At 63.2% G+C, this 17,075-nt stretch overlaps 2 protein-coding genes across 4 annotated transcripts; both read left to right on the forward strand.

The window, feature by feature from the left end:
• Nucleotides 1-741: 741 nt before the first annotated feature.
• Nucleotides 742-11,066, forward strand: WRAP53 (WD repeat containing antisense to TP53). Of its 3 annotated transcripts, XM_085564237.1 has the most exons (12): nucleotides 753-889; nucleotides 1,496-1,565; nucleotides 1,671-1,769; nucleotides 2,845-2,953; nucleotides 3,403-3,491; nucleotides 4,290-4,380; nucleotides 4,960-5,092; nucleotides 6,192-6,400; nucleotides 7,709-7,812; nucleotides 9,120-9,263; nucleotides 9,974-10,212; nucleotides 10,265-11,066. In XM_085564237.1, the coding sequence occupies exons 1-12, from the start codon at nucleotides 775-777 to the stop codon at nucleotides 10,735-10,737; spliced, it is 1,875 nt and encodes a 624-aa protein (XP_085420363.1). In that variant the 5' UTR covers nucleotides 753-774; the 3' UTR covers nucleotides 10,738-11,066. The 3 variants fall into 3 exon arrangements, with proteins under 3 accessions (XP_085420362.1, XP_085420363.1, XP_085420364.1); XM_085564238.1 differs by having other exon boundaries at nucleotides 9,974-11,066; XM_085564236.1 differs by having other exon boundaries at nucleotides 742-889; nucleotides 4,290-5,092; nucleotides 9,974-11,066.
• A 138-nt stretch (nucleotides 11,067-11,204) lies between these two features.
• On the forward strand, nucleotides 11,205-17,075 carry EFNB3 (ephrin B3). Its single transcript, XM_085564090.1, has 6 exons — nucleotides 11,205-11,823; nucleotides 14,612-14,925; nucleotides 15,576-15,668; nucleotides 16,387-16,425; nucleotides 16,498-16,621; nucleotides 16,934-17,075. Exons 1-6 carry the CDS (start codon nucleotides 11,726-11,728, stop codon nucleotides 17,073-17,075), a joined length of 810 nt encoding a protein of 269 aa, XP_085420216.1. The 5' UTR covers nucleotides 11,205-11,725.

Genomic DNA, 17,075 nt, shown 5'->3' on the forward strand with positions numbered 1-17,075 from the left:
CATGGTTTGGTCATGGTGGCCATGGTGGCCGTGGTTGGGTCATGGTGGCCATGGTTGGGTCATGGTTGGGTTGTGGTGGCCATGGTTGGGTCCCAGCTGCCCCAGGACCCTTTTGGGGTCGGTTTTTGGGGTCTGAGGTAACCTTGGGCCCTTTTGGGGTCGTTTTTGGGGTCCTGGGACCCTTTTGGTGTCTTTTTTGGGGGTCCCAGGACATTTTAGGGGTTGGTTCTGGGGGTCCCAGCTCCCCCAGGACCGTTTTGGGGTCAGTTTTTGGGATCCCAGGTACCCCTGGGCCCTTTTGGGGTCGGTTTTGGGGTCCCGGGACCCTTTTGGGGTCGGTTTTGGGGTGTCCCAGGTCCCCCAGGACCCTTTTGGGGTCGGTTTTGGGGTCCCGGGACCCTTTTTGGGTCGGTTTTTGGGATCCCAGCTCCCCCAGGACCCTTTTGGGGTCGGTTTTGGGGTCCCGGGACCCTTTTGGGGTCAGTTTTGGGGTCCCAGCTCCCCCAGGACCCTTTTGGGGTCGGTTTTGGGGTCCCAGCTCCCCCAGGACCCTTTTGGGGTCGGTTTTTGGGGTCCCAGGTACCCCAGGACCGTTTTGGGGTCGGTTTTTGGGGTCCCAGGTACCCCTGGGCCCTTTTGGGGTCGGTTTTGGGCTCCCGGGACCCTTTTGGGGTCGTTTTTTGGGGTCCCCAAATCGCGGGCGTCCCTTTTGGCGGGAAAAGCCGAGGCCCCGCCCACAGAGAGGCGCCAATCCGACCCGCGCCTTTCCCATATATGGAGATGTGGGCGTGGCCTGGAGGGGGCGTGGCCCGGAGGGGGCGTGTCCCGGATGGGGCGTGGCCTGGAGGGGGCGTGGCCTCGACTGTCATGGCGGCGCCCATGGCGGACGGTGCGCGCGGGGGCGCGCGGGAGGATTTTGGGGTTTTTTGGGGGGGATTTTGGGTTTTTTTTGGGGAGTATTTTGGGGTTTTTTTGGGGAGTATTTTGGGGTTTTTTTGGGGAGGATTTTGGGGTTTTTTTGGGGAGGATTTTGGGGTTTTTTTGGGGAGGGTTTTGGGGTTTTTTTGGGGAGGATTTTGGGGTTTTTTGGGGAGGATTTGGGGTTTTTTTGGGGGGGATTTTGGGGATTTTTTGAGGGAATTTTGGGGTTTTTTTGGGAGGATTTTGGGGTTTTTTTGGGGAGGATTTTGGGGTTTTTTTGGGGAGGATTTTGGGGTTTTTTGAGGAAGAATTTTGGGGTTTTTTTTGGGGAGGATTTTGGGGTTTTTTGGGGAGGATTTTGGGGTTTTTTTGGGAGGATTTTGGGGTTTTTTTGGGGAGGATTTTGGGGTTTTTTTGGGGAGGATTTTGGGGTTTTTTGGGTGGGGATTTTGGGGTTTTTTTTGGGAGGATTTTGGGGTTTTTTTGGGGAGGATTTTGGGGATTTTGGGGTGGTTTGGGGGTTTTTTGGGTGGTTTGGGGGGGTCGGGGCTCTGAGCTCTCCCCTCCCCCGCAGCCCCTCAGGGCGGCCCCGCCCCCCCCGGGACCCCTCCGGACGCGGCCCCGGCGGAGCCCGAGGAGCTCGAGTGAGTTTTTTGGGGGGTTTCGGCTTTTTGGGGCGGGGGTTTCGGACTCGCCGAGGGGTTTTGGGGTCCCCGACCCCCCCCCCCCCCAACCTCGGCTCTCCCCAGTTTCCCCCAGTACGAACTGGGCCGCCCCCCCCGCCCGGTTTGGGGGGCGCGGGAGGAATTCGCGCGGCGCCCCGAGAATTTCCTGCGCGGCTGCAAATGGTGAGAGACCCCAAAACCCCCAAAATCACCCCGGAATCACCCCGAAATCACCCCAAAACTCCCCAGAACCCCCAAAATCACCCCAAAACTCCCCAAAACCCCCAAAATCACCCCAAAACCCCCCAAAATCACCCCAAAATCACCCCAAAACTCCCCAAAATCACCCCAAAATCACCCCAAAACTCCCCAAAACCCCCAAAATCACCCCAAAACCCCCCGAAATCACCCCAAAATCACCCCCAAAACCACCACAAAACTCCCCAGAACCCCCAAAATCACCTCAAAATCCCCCAAAACTCCACAGAACCCCCAAAATCACCCCAAAGTCACCCCAAAACCCCCCAAAACACCATCAAAATCACCCCAAAATCACCTCAAAATCACCCCAAAAGCCCCCAAACTCCCCCAAACTCCCCCAAACGCCTCGGGGGGAGATCTGGGGTCCCCTGGGGGTTCCTTGGGAGGGTTTGGGGGTCCCCGGGGTTCCTGGGGAGGCGTTTGGGGGTCCCCAACTCCCGGGGGTTTCTGTGGGTTATTTTGGGGTCCCCTTGGGGTTATTTTGGGGTGACAAGGGGGGTTGTTTTGGGGTTATTTTGGGGTCCCCTGGGGGTTATTTTGGGGTCCCTTAGGGGGTTTTATTTTGGGGTCCCTGGGGGCTGTTTTGGGGTCCCTGGGGGTTATTTTGGGGTCCCTTAGGGGGTTTTATTTTGGGGTCTCTTGGGGCCGTTTTGGGGTAACACGGGGGGGTCCCTTAGGGATTTAATTTTGGGGTTCCTGGGAGCTATTTTGGGGTCCCTGGGGGCTGTTTTGGGTTTGTTTTGGGGTCTCTTGGGGCCGTTTTGGGGTGACCCGGGGTTCCTTTAGGGGGTTTTATTTTGGGGTTCCTGGGGGCTGTTTTGGGGTCCCTGGGGGCTGTTTTGGGGTTGTTTTGGGGTCTCCTGGAGCAGTTTTGGGGTGACATGGGGGGTCCCTTAGGAGATTTTATTTTGGGGTTCCTGGGAGCTATTTTGGGGTCTCTGGGGGCTGTTTTGGGGTCTCCTGGAGCAGTTTTGGGGTGACACGGGGGTCCCCCCAGGGCCCCCGACGGCTCCTGCGTCCTCACCTGCAGCAACGACAACGCCCTGAGGATCTTCGACCTCCCCCTCCCCCCGCGGCCCCCCCCGGGGGCGCCCCTCCCCCAGCTGGTGGGGGAGGGCACGGGGGGGGATGGGGGGGTCGCTTTTGGGGGGCTGGGGGGGTCCTGGGGGTGTTTGGGGTCACTTTGGGGGGTTTGGGGTCACTGGGAGGGTCCTGAGAGGGATTTGGAGTCACTTTGGGGGGTTTGGGGTCACTGGGGGGGTCCTGGGGGGAATTTGGGGTCACTCTGAGGGGATTTGGGGTCACTGGGGGGTTTGGGGGGGTTGGGGAGGATTTGGGGGGTCTGGGGGTCACTCAGTGGTCACTCAAGGATCAGTGGTCACTTGGGGTCACTCAAGGGTCACTCAGGGGTCACTCAGGGATCAGTGGTTACTCAGAGTCACTCAGGGTCACTCAAGGTCACTCAAGGGTCACTCAGGGGTCACTTAGGGTCACTCAGGGGTCACTCAGGGGTCACTCAGGGGTCAGGGGTCACTGGGGGTCGCTCGGGCCGCAGGTGCCGGCCGTGCAGGTGGCCGAAGGTGACACCATCTACGACTTCACCTGGTACCCCCTGATGGACTCCAGCGACCCCCCCAGCTGCCTGTGAGCACTGGGGGCACTGGGAGGGACTGGGAGGAACTGGGAGGGACTGGGAGGGACTGGGAGGGAACTGGGAGGGACTGGGAGGGAACTGGGGGGGACTGGGAGGGAACTGGGGGGGACTGGGGGGGACTGGGAGGGAACTGGGAGGGACTGGGAGGGAACTGGGAGGGACTGGGAGGAACTGGGAGGAACTGGGAGGGGACTGGGAGGGAACTGGGAGGGACTGGGAGGGAACTGGGAGGGACTGGGAGGGAACTGGGGGGGACAGGGGGGAACTGGGAGGGAACTGGGAGAAACTGGGATAAACTGGGAGGGACTGGGAGGAACTGGGAAGGACTGGGGGGGACTGGGAAGGAACTGGGAGGGAACTGGGAGGGAACTGGGGGGGACAGGGGGGAACTGGGAGGGAACTGGGGGGGACTGGGAGGGAACTGGGAGGGAACTGGGAGGGAACTGGGGGGGACAGGGGGGAACTGGGAGGGAACTGGGAGGGACTGGGAGGGAACTGGGAGGGACTGGGAGGGAACTGGGAGGGACTGGGAGGGACTGGGAGGGAACTGGGAGGGACTGGGAGGGAACTGGGAGGGAACTGGGAGGGACTGGGAGGGAACTGGGAGGGACTGGGAGGGACTGGGAGGGAACTGGGAGGGACTGGGAGGGAACTGGGATGGCGCTGGTTGTTACTGGGACAATTTGGGGGGGCTGTACTGGGAGCAGGGGCGGTTCCTGGGAGGTCACTGCTGGCCTGTACTAGTCCATACTGGTCCATACTGATCCATACTGGTCTATACTGGGCAGGGTGGCTGCCAGCAGCCGGGACAGCCCCGTGCACCTCTGGGACGCCTTCGACGGGAGCCTGCGGGGGTCGTTCCGGGCCCACAACCACCTGGTGGGACTGGGGGGACTGGGAGGGACTGGGAGGGACTGGGGGGGAACTGGGGGGAACTGGGAGGGACTGGGGGAAACTGGGAGGAACTGGGAAGGACTGGGAGGGACTGGGAGGGACTGGGAGGGAACTGGGTTTGGGGACCCTGCAGGATGTCCGGGTGACTTTTGGGGACCCCCAGATCTGTCCTGGGTGGGTTTTGGGGTGTCCCAGGTGGGTCTTGGGGTCTCCCTGATACCTGGGTGGGTTTTGGGGTCCTCCAGAGCTCTCCTGGGTGGGTTTTGGGGTTCCCTGAGATGTCCCAGGTGGGTTTTGGTGTGTCCCCGATACCAGGGTGGGTTTTGGGGTTCCCTGGAATGTCTCAGGTGGGTTTTGGGGACCCCCAGATCTGTCCTGGGTGGGTTTTGGGGTCCCCCAGAGCTCTTCTGGGTGGGTTTCAGGGTGCCCCAATCCCTGTCTGGTTTTTGGGGTGTCCCCAATCCCTGTCTGGTTTTTGGGGTGCCCCAATCCCTGTCTGGTTTTCGGGGTGTCCCCGATCCCCATCGGGTTTTCGGGGTGCCCCGCCTGACCGGGGGTCCCCAGGACGAGCCGGTGGCCCCCCACTCGCTGGCCTTCTCCCCCGACGGCTCGCGGCTCCTGGGGGGCTTCGAGGGCGCCGTGCGCGAGTTCCCGACCCAGCGGCCCGGCCGGAGCGGCCTGGAGAGGAGCCTGCGGCGTGAGGGGCGGGGCTTAAAGGGGCGGGGCCGGGGGGCGGGGCTTAAAGGGGGTGAGGTCCCGGGGTGAGTCCCAGCCTTTGTTTGGGGTCAAAATGGGGTTTGGAGGGGGAAGTGAGGGGTTAAAAGGGGCGGGGTGTGGCAAAAGGGGGCGTGGTCTAAATGGGTGGGGTCCAGGGGTGGGGTCAGGGCAATTCCCAGCCTTCGTTTGGGATCAAAATGGGGTTTGGGAGAGAAAGTCAGGGGTTAAAAGGGGCGGGTTGGGGCTGAAATGGGCGTGGTCTAAAGGAAAGGGGGCGTGGCCTAAATGGGTGGGGTCCAGGGGTGGGGCCGGGGTGATTCCCAGCCTTTGTTTGGGATCAAAATGGGGTTTGGGAGGGAAAGTCAGGGGTTAAAAGGGGCGGGGTGTGGCAAAAGGGGGCGTGGTCTAAAGGAAAAGGGGCGTGGTCTAAAGAAAAGGGGGCGTGGTCTATGGAGGCGGGGTCTGGGGTGGGGCACGGGCCAGTCCCACCCTTAGTTTGGGGTGAAAATGGAGTTTTAGAGGGAAAGTCAGGGGTTAAAAGGGACGGGGTGGGGCTGAAATGGGCGTGGTCTAAAGGGAAAGGGGCGTGGCCTAAAGGGGTGGAGTCCATGGCTGGGGCCGGGGCGATTCCCAGCCTTCGTTTGGGGTGAAAATGGGGATTAGGAGGGAAAGTCAGGGGTTAAAAGGGGCGGGGTGTGGGCAAAAGGGGCGTGGTCTAAAGAAAAGGGGCGTGGCTTAAATGGGTGGGGCTTGGCTGGGGGAAGGGGAGGTTTCCCCTTATTTATTTGGGGGAGAGAAGTGGTGCTGAAAAGGGGCGTGGCCTAAACGCAAAGGGGCGGGGCTTAAAAGGGTGGGGCCTGGGAGTGGGTGGGGCTTAAAGGGGTGTGGCCTTGGGGGCGGGGCCTAAAAGGTAAAGGGGTGGGGCTTAAAAGGGAGTGGCAGCCAAAATGCAAATGAGTGGGGTGTGGGGGCGTGGTTTTAGTTGTCCAATGAAAGCAGAGTTTGAGTGGGTGGGGCCCCATGGGGGCGTGGCCTCACGGATGTGGGCGTGGCCTAACCTTTGTCTCCGCCCCCTCCAGGGGGCAGGCAGGGCCAGCGAGGCCTGATTGGCTGCCTGGCCTTCAGCCCCAGCCAATCGCTGTTCGCCTGCGGCTCCTACGGGCGGAGCCTGGGGCTGTACCCGCTGGAGGGGGGCGGGGCCGTGGCGCTCTGGCCCCGCCTCCCGGCCGCGCCCACCCACCTGCGCTTCAGCGCCTGCGGGACGCGCCTGTTCGCCGGCGGCAGGAAGGTGGGCGGGGCTTTGGACGTGGGCGTGGCCCCATCGCTGGGGGCGTGGCCTCGTGTGGGTGTGGCTTTGTGAATGTGGGCGTGGCGATGGGTGGGCGGGGCCTCTTGTGGGTGTGGCAACGTGGGCGGGGCCTCTTGTGGGTGGGTGTGGGGGCGTGTCCGAACGGTGGGCGGGGCCTTTGGGTGGTTGTGGGGCGTGGCCTCGTGTGGGCGGGGCTTTGCGGATATGGGCGTGGCCATGTGTGGGTGTGGCAATGGGCGGGCGTGGCCTCTTGTGGCAGGATGTGGGGGCGTGGCCGAATGGTGGGCGGGGCCTGTGGGTGGTTGTGGGGGTGTGGTCTCACTGTGGGCGGGGCTTTGTGGATGTGGGCGTGGCCTCAGTGCTGGGGGCGTGGCCTCGTGTGGGCGGGGCTTTGAGAATGGGCGTGGCCTCCTGTGGGTGGGGCTTTGTGAATGTGGGCGTGGCCACGTGTGGGTGTGGCAATGGGCAGGCGGGCCCTCTTGTGGGTGGGTGTTGGGGCGTGGCCTCATAAAAGGCGTGGTTTCTAACTGTGGGCGTGGCCTAAGTGTGGGTGGGGCTTCGTGAATGTGGGCGTGGCCTCAATGCTGGGGCCGTGGCTTGGTGGACAGAGGTTTGTAAATGTGGGCGTGGCCATGCGATGGGCGGGGCTTTGTGAATGGGTGTGTGGCCTCAGTGCTGGAGGTGTGGTCTCTTGTGGGCAGGACTTTGTGAAGGGGGTGTGGCCTCAGTGCTGGGGGTGTGGCCTCTTGTGGGGAGGGGTTTGTGAATGGGGCGTGGCCTCATGTGGGCGGGGATTTGTGAAATGGGCGTGGCCTAAGCACTGAGGCATGGCCTCATGTAGGCAAGGCTTTATTATTGTGGGTGTGGCTTCCGTGCTGGGGGCGTGGTCTCGTGTGGGCGGGGCTTTGTTATTGTGGGCGTGGCCACGTATGGGTGTGGCACTGTGTGGGCGGGGCCTGTGGGTGGTTGTGGGGGCGTGGCCTTGTGGACGGGGCTTTGTGAATGTGGGCGTGGCCTCACGGTGGGCGGGGCTTCGTGAGCATGGGCGTGGCCTCAGCGCTGGGTCCGTGGCATCGAGGTGGGCGGGGCTATGTGGATGTGGGCGTGGCCTCCGGGCCTGGCACGATCTGGGCGTGGCTTTCGGGGTGTGTTTTGTGGTTTGATTGACGCCTCCCAGCGCGGTGGGTGGGGCTTTGTGGGCGGGGCTTATGGCCTGGGAGGGGTTTTGAGCCCTGGGGGCGTGGCTTCCGGCCTGATGGGCGTGTCCCGGGCTGGCCCCGCCCCCAGGACAGCCACATCCTGTGCTGGGACCTCCGTGTCCCCGAGCGTCCCCTCCTGGCGCTGCCGCGGCGCGTGGCCACCAACCAGCGCGTGACCTTTGACCTCGACCCGTGAGTGACCCCCGAAAAGCTGCGGCACCTTTTGGGGGGGATTTTGGGCAACTGAGTCACCTGGGGGGGGGTTTGTACACCTGAGTCACTTTTTGGAGACCTCCTGGACACCTGGGTCACTTTTCGGAGGGATTCGGGGGGGGTCCTGGACACCTGGGTTGAATTTTTGGGGGTGTCCTGAAAACCTGGGTGACATTTTGGGAAGATTTTGGGATGTGCTTAACACTGGGAGCATCTTTAGAGGGGATTTTTGGTGGTCCTGGACCCCTGGATCACCTTTTGGGGGGATTTTTGGGGGGGTCCTGAAGACTTGGGTCACCGTTTTGGGCACCCTGAACACCTGGGTCAACTTTTGGGGGATTTTTGGGGGGCTCTGGACACCTGGATCACCTTTTAGGGATGTCCTGAACATCTGGGTCACCATTTGGGGGGAATTTGGGGGGTCCTGAACATCTGGGTCACATTTTGGGGGGATTTTTGGGTGTCCTGAACAACCGGGCTGAAATTTTGGGAGGTCCTGGACACCTGGGTCACCTTTTGGGGGGGTCCTGGACACCCAGATCACTTTTTGGGGGGAATTTGGGGGGTCCTGGACACCTGGGGCACCTTTTGGGAGGATTTTTGGGGGGTCTTGAACACCTGGGTCACTTTTTGGAGGGAACTTGAGGCGGCCCTGAACACCTGGATCACCTTTTCCATCATCCTGGACACCTGGGTCATCTTTTGGGGGGTCCTGAAGACCTGGGTCAAATTTTTGGGGGCATCCTTGACACCTGGATCAACTTTTGGGGGGAACTTGGGGGGTCTTGAACACCTGGATGAAATTTTGGGCGTGTCCTGGACACCCAGGTCACCTTTCGGGGGGATTTTGGGAGGCCCTGGATACCCAGATCACTTTTGGGGGGGATTTTTGGGGGGTCCTGGACACCTGGGTGACATTTTTAAGAGATTTTGGGAGGTCCTGGACACCTGGATGAAGTTTGGGAGGTTCCAGATACCTGAATGAAATTTTGGGTGGTTCTGGATACCTGGATAAAATTTTGGGAGGTCCTGGATGCCTGGGTGACATTTTGGGGGTGTCCTGGATACCTGGGTCACATTTTGTGAGGTCCTGGACGCCTGGGTGAAATTTTGGGGGTGTCCTGGACACCTGGGTGACCTTTTTAGGAGATTTTGGGAGGTCCTGGACACCTGGATGAAGTTCTGGGTGGGGGGTCCAGGGGATTTTTGGCCCCTCCACCCCCTCTGGGGGTCCCCATTTTCGGGGGTTTTTCGGGGAGGGGTCTCACGCCGCCCGTGCCCCCCAGGTCGGGGCGGTTCCTGGTCAGCGGTGACACCGACGGCTTTGTCACCGTCTGGGACACGCTGGCGCCCCCCGGGCCCGGGGACCCCCCCGAGCTGCCCCCCCTGCTTCGCTTCCGCGCCCTCCGCGACTGCGTCAACGGCACCAGGTACCCCCAAATAATGGGGAACCCCCCAAAATAATGGGGAACCCCCCCAGAAATAATGGGAAACCTCCCCCAAAATAATGGGGAACCCACCAAAAATAATGGGGAACTCCCCCAAAAATAATGGGGAACCCACCAAAAATAATGGGGAACCCCCCCCAAAACAATGGGGAACCCCCCAAAAATAATGGGGAACCCCCCCAAAAGTAATGGGGAATCCCCCCCCCAGAAATAATGAGGAACCCCCCCCAAAAATAATGGGGAACCCCCCCAAAAATAATGGGGAACCCCCCAAAATAATGGGGAACCCCCCCCAGAAATAATGGGGAACCCCCCCAAAAATAATGGGGAACCCACCCCAAAAGTAATGCGGAATACCCCCAAAAATAATGGGGAACCCCCCCCAGAAAAAATGGGGAACCCCCCAACTTCCACAATTTCCACCCTAAATCCCCAAATTTTCAGTTGAATTTCCCAAATTTCTACCCCAGACTCCCCAAATTTTCACTCCAAATCCCCCAAATTTCCAGCCCAAACTCCCCCAAATTTCCACCCCAAACTTCCACCTCAAATCCAAATTTTCACCCGAATTTCCACCCCAAACCCCCTCAATTCTCACCCCAAACCCCGGATTTTCACCAAATCCCCCCAAATCCCCACCCCAAACCCCCCAATTTCCCCCCCAAACCCCCAAATTTCCACCGACCCCGCAGCCTGCACCCCGGGCTGCCCCTGCTGGCCACAGCCTCGGGCCAGCGCCTGTTCCCGGCGCCCTGGGGCAGCGACGGTGACAGCGACGGTGACAGCGACGGTGACGGTGACGGTGACGGCGAGGGGACAGCGCCAGGAGGGGACATCCGCCTGCAGCTCTGGTGGTGGGGACCCGAGGGCGCCGGGGACAGCGGCTGGGACACCCCCGGGGACACCGGGGACACCAACTGGGACACGCCTGGTGACACCGGGGACACCAGGGGCATCGGTGACACCAACTGGGACACCCCCAGGGACACCGGGGACACCAGGGGCGTCGGTGACACCAACTGGGACACCCCCAGGGACACCGGGGACAGCGGCTTGGACCCCCCTGGTGACACTGGGGACACCGGGGACAGCGGTGACAACAGCTGGGACACCCCCGGCGACAGCAGGAGCGGCGATTGTCACCCCTCTGGGGACACCGGGACTGGCCATTGTCACCTCCCTGGGGACACCGATTGTCACCCCTCTGCGGACACTGGCAGTGGTGATTGTCACCTCCCCATGGACACTGATTGTCACCCCTCTGGGGACACCGGGACTGGCCATTGTCACCTCCCTGGGGACAGCCACATTGCAGATTGTCACCTCCCCATGGACACTGATTGTCACCCCTCTGGGGACACTGGCAGTGGCGATTGTCACCTCCCCAGGACACCGTGACTGGAGACTTTCACCCCCTTGGGGACGCTGTGACCACTGCCTGTCACCTCCCTGGTGACACCAATTGTCACCTCCCTGGTGACACCAGGACTGGCGATTGTCACCTCCCTGGGCACACCGAGTGTCACCCCCTGGGGACAACCGCCAGGACACCACGACCATGGACACCGAGTGTCACCCTCCTGGTGGCACTGATTGTCACCCCCTGGGGACACCAAGGGCCACCCCACGTCTGGGGACGCCGACTGTCACCCACCCCAGGGACAGCGACTGTCACCTTTGGGACCCCGGCTGTCGCCCCGGGGACCCCTGGAGGGTCACAGCCCCCCTGGGGACCCCGGCTGTCACCCCCAGGCCCTGGTGGCACTAAAGGCGTTGTGACTGTCACCCTCTGTCACCCCTGTGGGCTGTCATGGCTGGAGGTGTGGCCCCGCCCCCGCCCCCCAAAACCTCCCCCGGGACCCCAAAATCGTGCCCAGCCCCCAAGCCCGGCGTTGCCCCTTTAAGAGACCCCTCCCCAAAGGGGCGGGGCCTGTTCCTCAGCAGCTTCACCGTCACCATGGAAATAGTGGGGAACTTCCGGCCACGCCCCCACCGAGACCACGCCCACCCGTGCGGCCACACCCACCACGGTCAAATCTGTGGGCGTGGCCACGTTACCTGTTGGGCACGCCCCTTTGCAATGACCACGCCCCCTTTTCCTACCTGCCCGTGCTAATTGCCAACGGGACACGCCCCCAGAGCCACACCCACTCCAGGCCACGCCCCCTTGTCCAAAGCCACGCCCACATCCACGCCACGCCCCTCTGGCTGTCACAAACCACGCCCCGCGGCCACACCCATAAAGCCACGCCCCTTTAACTCCGAGACCACGCCCCTTTCCGAAGCCACGCCCCCTATGTGGCCACGCCCCCCGCCCCGCAGCCGGCGCGGGCGCAGCCGGGGCGGCCCCGCGGGGACGCGGGTTCGAGTCCGGCCGGGCCGGGGGTCGGGCCGGGGGTCCCGGGGCCGGGCCGGGCTCTGCGGCCCCGGCGGGGCGGGCGGCGATGGCGGGGCGGGCGGCGGCGCTGCTGCTGGCCCTGCTGGGCGCGGGGGCCGCGGGGCTGAGCCTGGAGCCGGTGGTCTGGCACACGGGGAACCGGCGGTGAGAGCGGGGGGCACCGGGGGGTTTGGGGCACCGGGGGGTTGGGGGGCACGGGGGTTTGGGGGCACCGGGGGGTTTGGGGGCACCGGGGGTTTTGGGGTGGGGGGCACGGGGGGTTTGGGGACACTGGGGCGTTTGGGGCACCGGGGGGTTTGGGGACACTGGGGGGTTTGGGGCACCGGGGGGGTTTGGGGTGGGGGGCACGGGGGGGGTTGGGGGTATCGGGGGGCTCCGGGATTGGGGGCACCGAGTGGGTTTTGGGAGTACCGGGAGGGATCGAGAGGTTTGAGGGGCACCGGGGGGGGATTGAGGGGTTTGGGGGGTCCGCAGGGTTGGGGGTCACTGGGGGGTTCACGGGGTTGGGGGGCGCTGGGGGGGTCTTGGGGGACCGAGGCTCTGTGGGATTGGGGGGTCTTGTGGGTCTGGGGAGGTCTGAGGGGACTGGGGGGTCTGGGGGACCGGGGTTCTCAGGATTTGGGGTCTTGGGGGGTCTGGGGGGTGTTGATGGATGTGGGGGGGTTGGGAGGATTGGGGAGTCCCGAGAGACTCGGGGGGGTCTGGGGGTGGTGGGAAGATCTGGGGGGGCTTTGGGGGTCTTGTCACCCCCTCCGGGTGACCCCAAGAGATGGAGATGGGGACATGGGGGGTGACACCGGGTGTGTGACACTGCGGGGGTGACACAGCGGGGCTGTGGGTGACATCGTCTGAGTGACACCGTGAGTGACACCTGATGCTGTAACTGGGTGTGACACCGTGAGTGTGACACCGTGACTCTGTGACTCTGAGTGTGACACTGTGATTGTGACGCCGTGGCACCGTGGCTGTCACCCTGAACGCGTGTGTGTGACACAGACACCGTGACGAGGACGATGTGTGTCACCGTGGGTGTCACCGCACCCGTCACACCCCGTGCGGCTGTGACGCTGTCCCGGGGCGGTGACACCGGGTGACACCGTCCGTGTGACACGGTGACAGCCGCGCGGGGACAGCCCAGCCCCCGCTGTCACCCCCTCGGGTGCCCCCGGCCCCGGGTCCCCCCTGCTGTGTCCCCTCCCCCCCCCGGCCCCCCACGGAGCGGGTGGGGGAGGGGCAGCGGCGCCGTTGCCACGGTGACAACAATGGCTGCCCAACCCCCCGGTCCTGCGGGGCGCCTGACGGGGCTGTCACCGTGTCCACACGGCCGGCGGTGTCACCCCCACGGTGTCACCGTCACTGTGGCAGTGTCACACCTGTCACGGTGTCACCCCCATGTTGTCACTGTCACAATGGCAATGTCACAGCTGTCACGGTGTCACCCCCACGGTGTCACCGTCACAGTGGCAGTGTCACAGCTGTCAATGTGTCACCCCCATGGTGGCAGTGTCACTGTGATAATGCCACACCTGTCACCAACCCTGTGTCACCCCCATGGTGTCACCCCCACAGTGTCACTCCCATGATGGCACCGTCACAGTGGCAGTGTCACAGCTGTCATGGTGTCACCCCCACGGTGTCACTGTCACAATGGCAATGTCACAGCTGTCACGGTGTCACCCCCACGGTGTCACTGTCACTGTGGCAGTGTCACACCTGTCATGGTGTCACCCCCATGGTGTCACTGTCACAATGGCAATGTCACAGCTGTCACGGTGTCACCCCCACGGTGTCACCGTCACAGTGGCAGTGTCAGAGCTGTCGTGGTGTCACTGTCACGGTGGCAGTGTCACATCTGTCACGGTGTCACACGTACACTGTGTCACCTCCATTGTGTCACCCTGACCATGATGGTGTCACACACAGAATGTCACACACGGTGTCACAGAATAATGTCACACACAGTGTCACTGTCATACACAATGTCAATCACTATGTCACAGTGTTACAGTGTCACACACAATGTCACGGTGTCACACACATTGTCACACACACACACAGTGTCACACACACAATGTCACAGTGTCACACAGTGTCACAGTGTCATACACACAATGTCACAGTGTGTCACACACAGTGTCACACACACAATGTCACAGTGTGTCACACACACACAGTGTCACACACACAATGTCACAGTGTCACACAGTGTCACACCGTCCCACAGGTTCCTGGATGCGGGCGGCTACATGCTGTACCCGCAGTGTCACACACACACAGTGTCACATACGGTGTCACACACACAATGTCACAGTGTCACACACACACAGTGTCACACACACAGTGTCACACACACAGTGTCACACACGGTGTCACACACACAATGTCAGTGTCACACGGTGTCACACGGTGTCACATTGTCCCACAGGTTCCTGGAGGCGGGCGGCTACGTGCTGTACCCGCAGTGTCACACACACAGTGTCACAGTGTCATACACACAGTGTCACAGACACAGTGTCACAGTGTCTCACACACACACAGTGACACACACAGTGTCACAGTGTCATACACACAGTGTCACACACACTGTCACGCTGTCCCACAGGTTCCTGGAGGCGGGCGGCTACGTGCTGTACCCTCAGTGTCACACACACAATGTCACACTGTCACACACAGTCACACAGTGTCACACTCACTGTCACACCGTCCCACAGGTTCCTGGAGGCGGGTGGCTACGTGCTGTACCCGCAGTGTCACACACACACAGTGTCTCACACACACAGTGTCACACACACAAAGTGTCACACACACAGTGTCACACACACAGTGTCACACACACAATGTCACAGTGTCACACACACACAGTGTCACAGTGTCACACACACACAGTGTCACACACACAGAGTGTCACACACACCGTCACACTGTCCCACAGGTTCCTGGAGGCGGGCGGCTACGTGCTGTACCCTCAGATCGGCGACCGCCTGGACCTGGTGTGTCCGGGCGGCGCGGGGTACGAGTACTACAAGCTGTACCTGGTGGGGGGGGCGCAGGCGCGGCGCTGCCAGGTGCCCCCCGCGCCCACCCTGCTGCTGACCTGCGACCGCCCCCAGCGCGACGTGCGCTTCACCATCAAGTTCCAGGAGTTCAGCCCCAACCTCTGGGGCCACGAGTTCCGCCGCCAGCACGACTATTACATCATCAGTGAGCCGGGACGCCATGGCGGGGCGGCCGTGACGTCATCAGGGGGTGGTGATGTCATTGGGGGTGGTGATGTCATTGGGAGATGGGGATGTCATCAGAGGGGGTGGTGATGTCATTGGGGTGGTGACATCATGGGTGTGATGATGTCATTGGAGGGGTGGTGATGTCATCGGAGGGGTGGTGATGTCATTGGGGTGGTGATGTCATTGGGAGATGGGGATGTCATTGATGGGGCGGTGATGTCATTGGGGCAGTGATGTCATTGGGGTGGTGATGTCATTGGAGGGGTGGTGATGTCATCGAAGGGGCGGTGATGTCATTGGGGTGGTGACATCATGGGTGTGATGATGTAATTGGAGGGGTACTGATGTCATTGGGGCACTGATGTCATTGGGAGATGGTGATGTCATCAGAGGGGGTGGTGATGTCATCAGACGGGGTGGTGATGTCATTGGAGGGGTGGTGATGTCATTGGGAGATGGTTATGTCATCACAGGGGTGGTGATGTCATCGGAGGGGTGGTGATGTCATTATTGCACGATGCTGTGACGTCACTGGGGTTGGCGATGACCTCACAGCGCGTGACAGCGAATCCAAGGGAAGGGGGGAGTGTGACCAGTCTGTGACGTCATGGAGGTGCTGTGATGCCTGATATGACGTCACCGATGACGTCACGATGTCCCCTCCCCCCACAGCCACCTCGGACGGGACCCCCGAGGGGCTGGAGAACCGGCAGGGCGGGGCCTGCCTGACCCGGGCCATGCGGGTCACCCTGCGCGTGGGGCAGCGTGAGTCAGCCCTCCCCCCCGGCCCGCCCCCATCGGCCCTCCCCCCCGGCCCTCCCCCACCGGTCCTCCCCCACCATCCCCTCCCCCCCGGCCCTCCCCCCCGGCCCTTCCCCACCATCCCCTCCCCCACCATCCCCTCCCCCACCATCCCCTCCCCCACCATCCCCTCCCCCACCATTCCCTCCCCCCCGGCCCTCCCCCCCGGCCCTCCCCCACCATCCCCTCCCCCACCATCCCCTCCCCCACCATTCCCTCCCCCCTGGCCCTCCCCCCCGGCCCTCCCCCACCATCCCCTCCCCCACCATCCCCTCCCCACCGGTCCTCCCCCACCGGTCCTCCCCCACCATCCCCTCCCCCCCGCCCCTCCCCCCCGGCCCTCCCCCACCATCCCCTCCCCCCCGGCCCTCCCCCACCGGTCCTCCCCCACCATTCCCTCCCCCACCGGCCCTCCCCACCGGCCCTCCCCCACCATCCCCTCCCCTACCGCCCCATCCCCTCTCACCCTCCCCCTCTAACCTCCCCTCCCCGTCTCACCCGCTCCTACCCTCCCCCTCTCACCCTCCTCTCCCCCACCTTCCCCTCCCCCTCTCACCTCCCCTCCCCCTCTCACCCTCCCCCTCTCACCTTCCCTCTCACCCTCCCCACTCTAACCGTCTCCTCCCCCTCTACCCTCCCCTCCCCCTCTCACCCTCCCCCTCTCACCTCCCCTCCCCCCCAGGCCCCGGGGCGGAGCCTCCGCCGGACCAGGACGGGACAGGTAAAGGTTGGGGCGGGGGGGCGGGGCTCAGCCCGGCGGAGGCCCCGCCCCTGACTCCTCCCCTCCCGCCAGGTTCAGCCAATCAGACGAGCCGGCCGGGGCCGGCCCCGCCCCCCGCGCGGGGGTGGGCGGGGCTCTGGGGCGCGGGGGGCGGGGCGGCGCTGCTGGCGCTGGGGGGGGCGGGGGGGGCGCTCTGGTGGCGCCACCGCCCCCGGAGACCCCCGAGGAGCCCGCGGGGGGGCGGAGGGGCGGGGCCGGCGAGGCCACGCCCCCTCGGGCCCGGCCCCGCCCACCCCCTGCGCGAGCTGCCCCTCCCCCCCCCGGCCGCCCCTCCCCCCGCCTACTACAAGGGGTGAGGGGTGGGGGAGGGGCGGGACCCCCCCCAACCGGGCGGGGCCACGCCCACCAAGGGAAGGACACGCCCCTCCCTGGAGCTCCGCCCCCTCGGGGCAAAGGGGAGCGAAGGACCCAAAAAGGGAAGAATTTGCCCCAATTTGACCCCCCCCAGGTGTGGGTGGGCGGGGCTTAACCGGGAGGCGTGGCCTGAAGTGGGCGGAGTCACGCGGTGCTGCCCAGGGGCGTGGCCACCCCAAAATGGGCGTGGCCACCCCCAAATGGGCGTGGCTTTGGCTGGGGGAGGCGGAGCTTGA

This window comes from Lonchura striata, chromosome 32, assembly GCF_050655825.1.
Source record: "Lonchura striata isolate lonStrDom1 chromosome 32, ASM5065582v1, whole genome shotgun sequence".
In the NCBI taxonomy this organism is placed as follows: domain Eukaryota; kingdom Metazoa; phylum Chordata; class Aves; order Passeriformes; family Estrildidae; genus Lonchura; species Lonchura striata.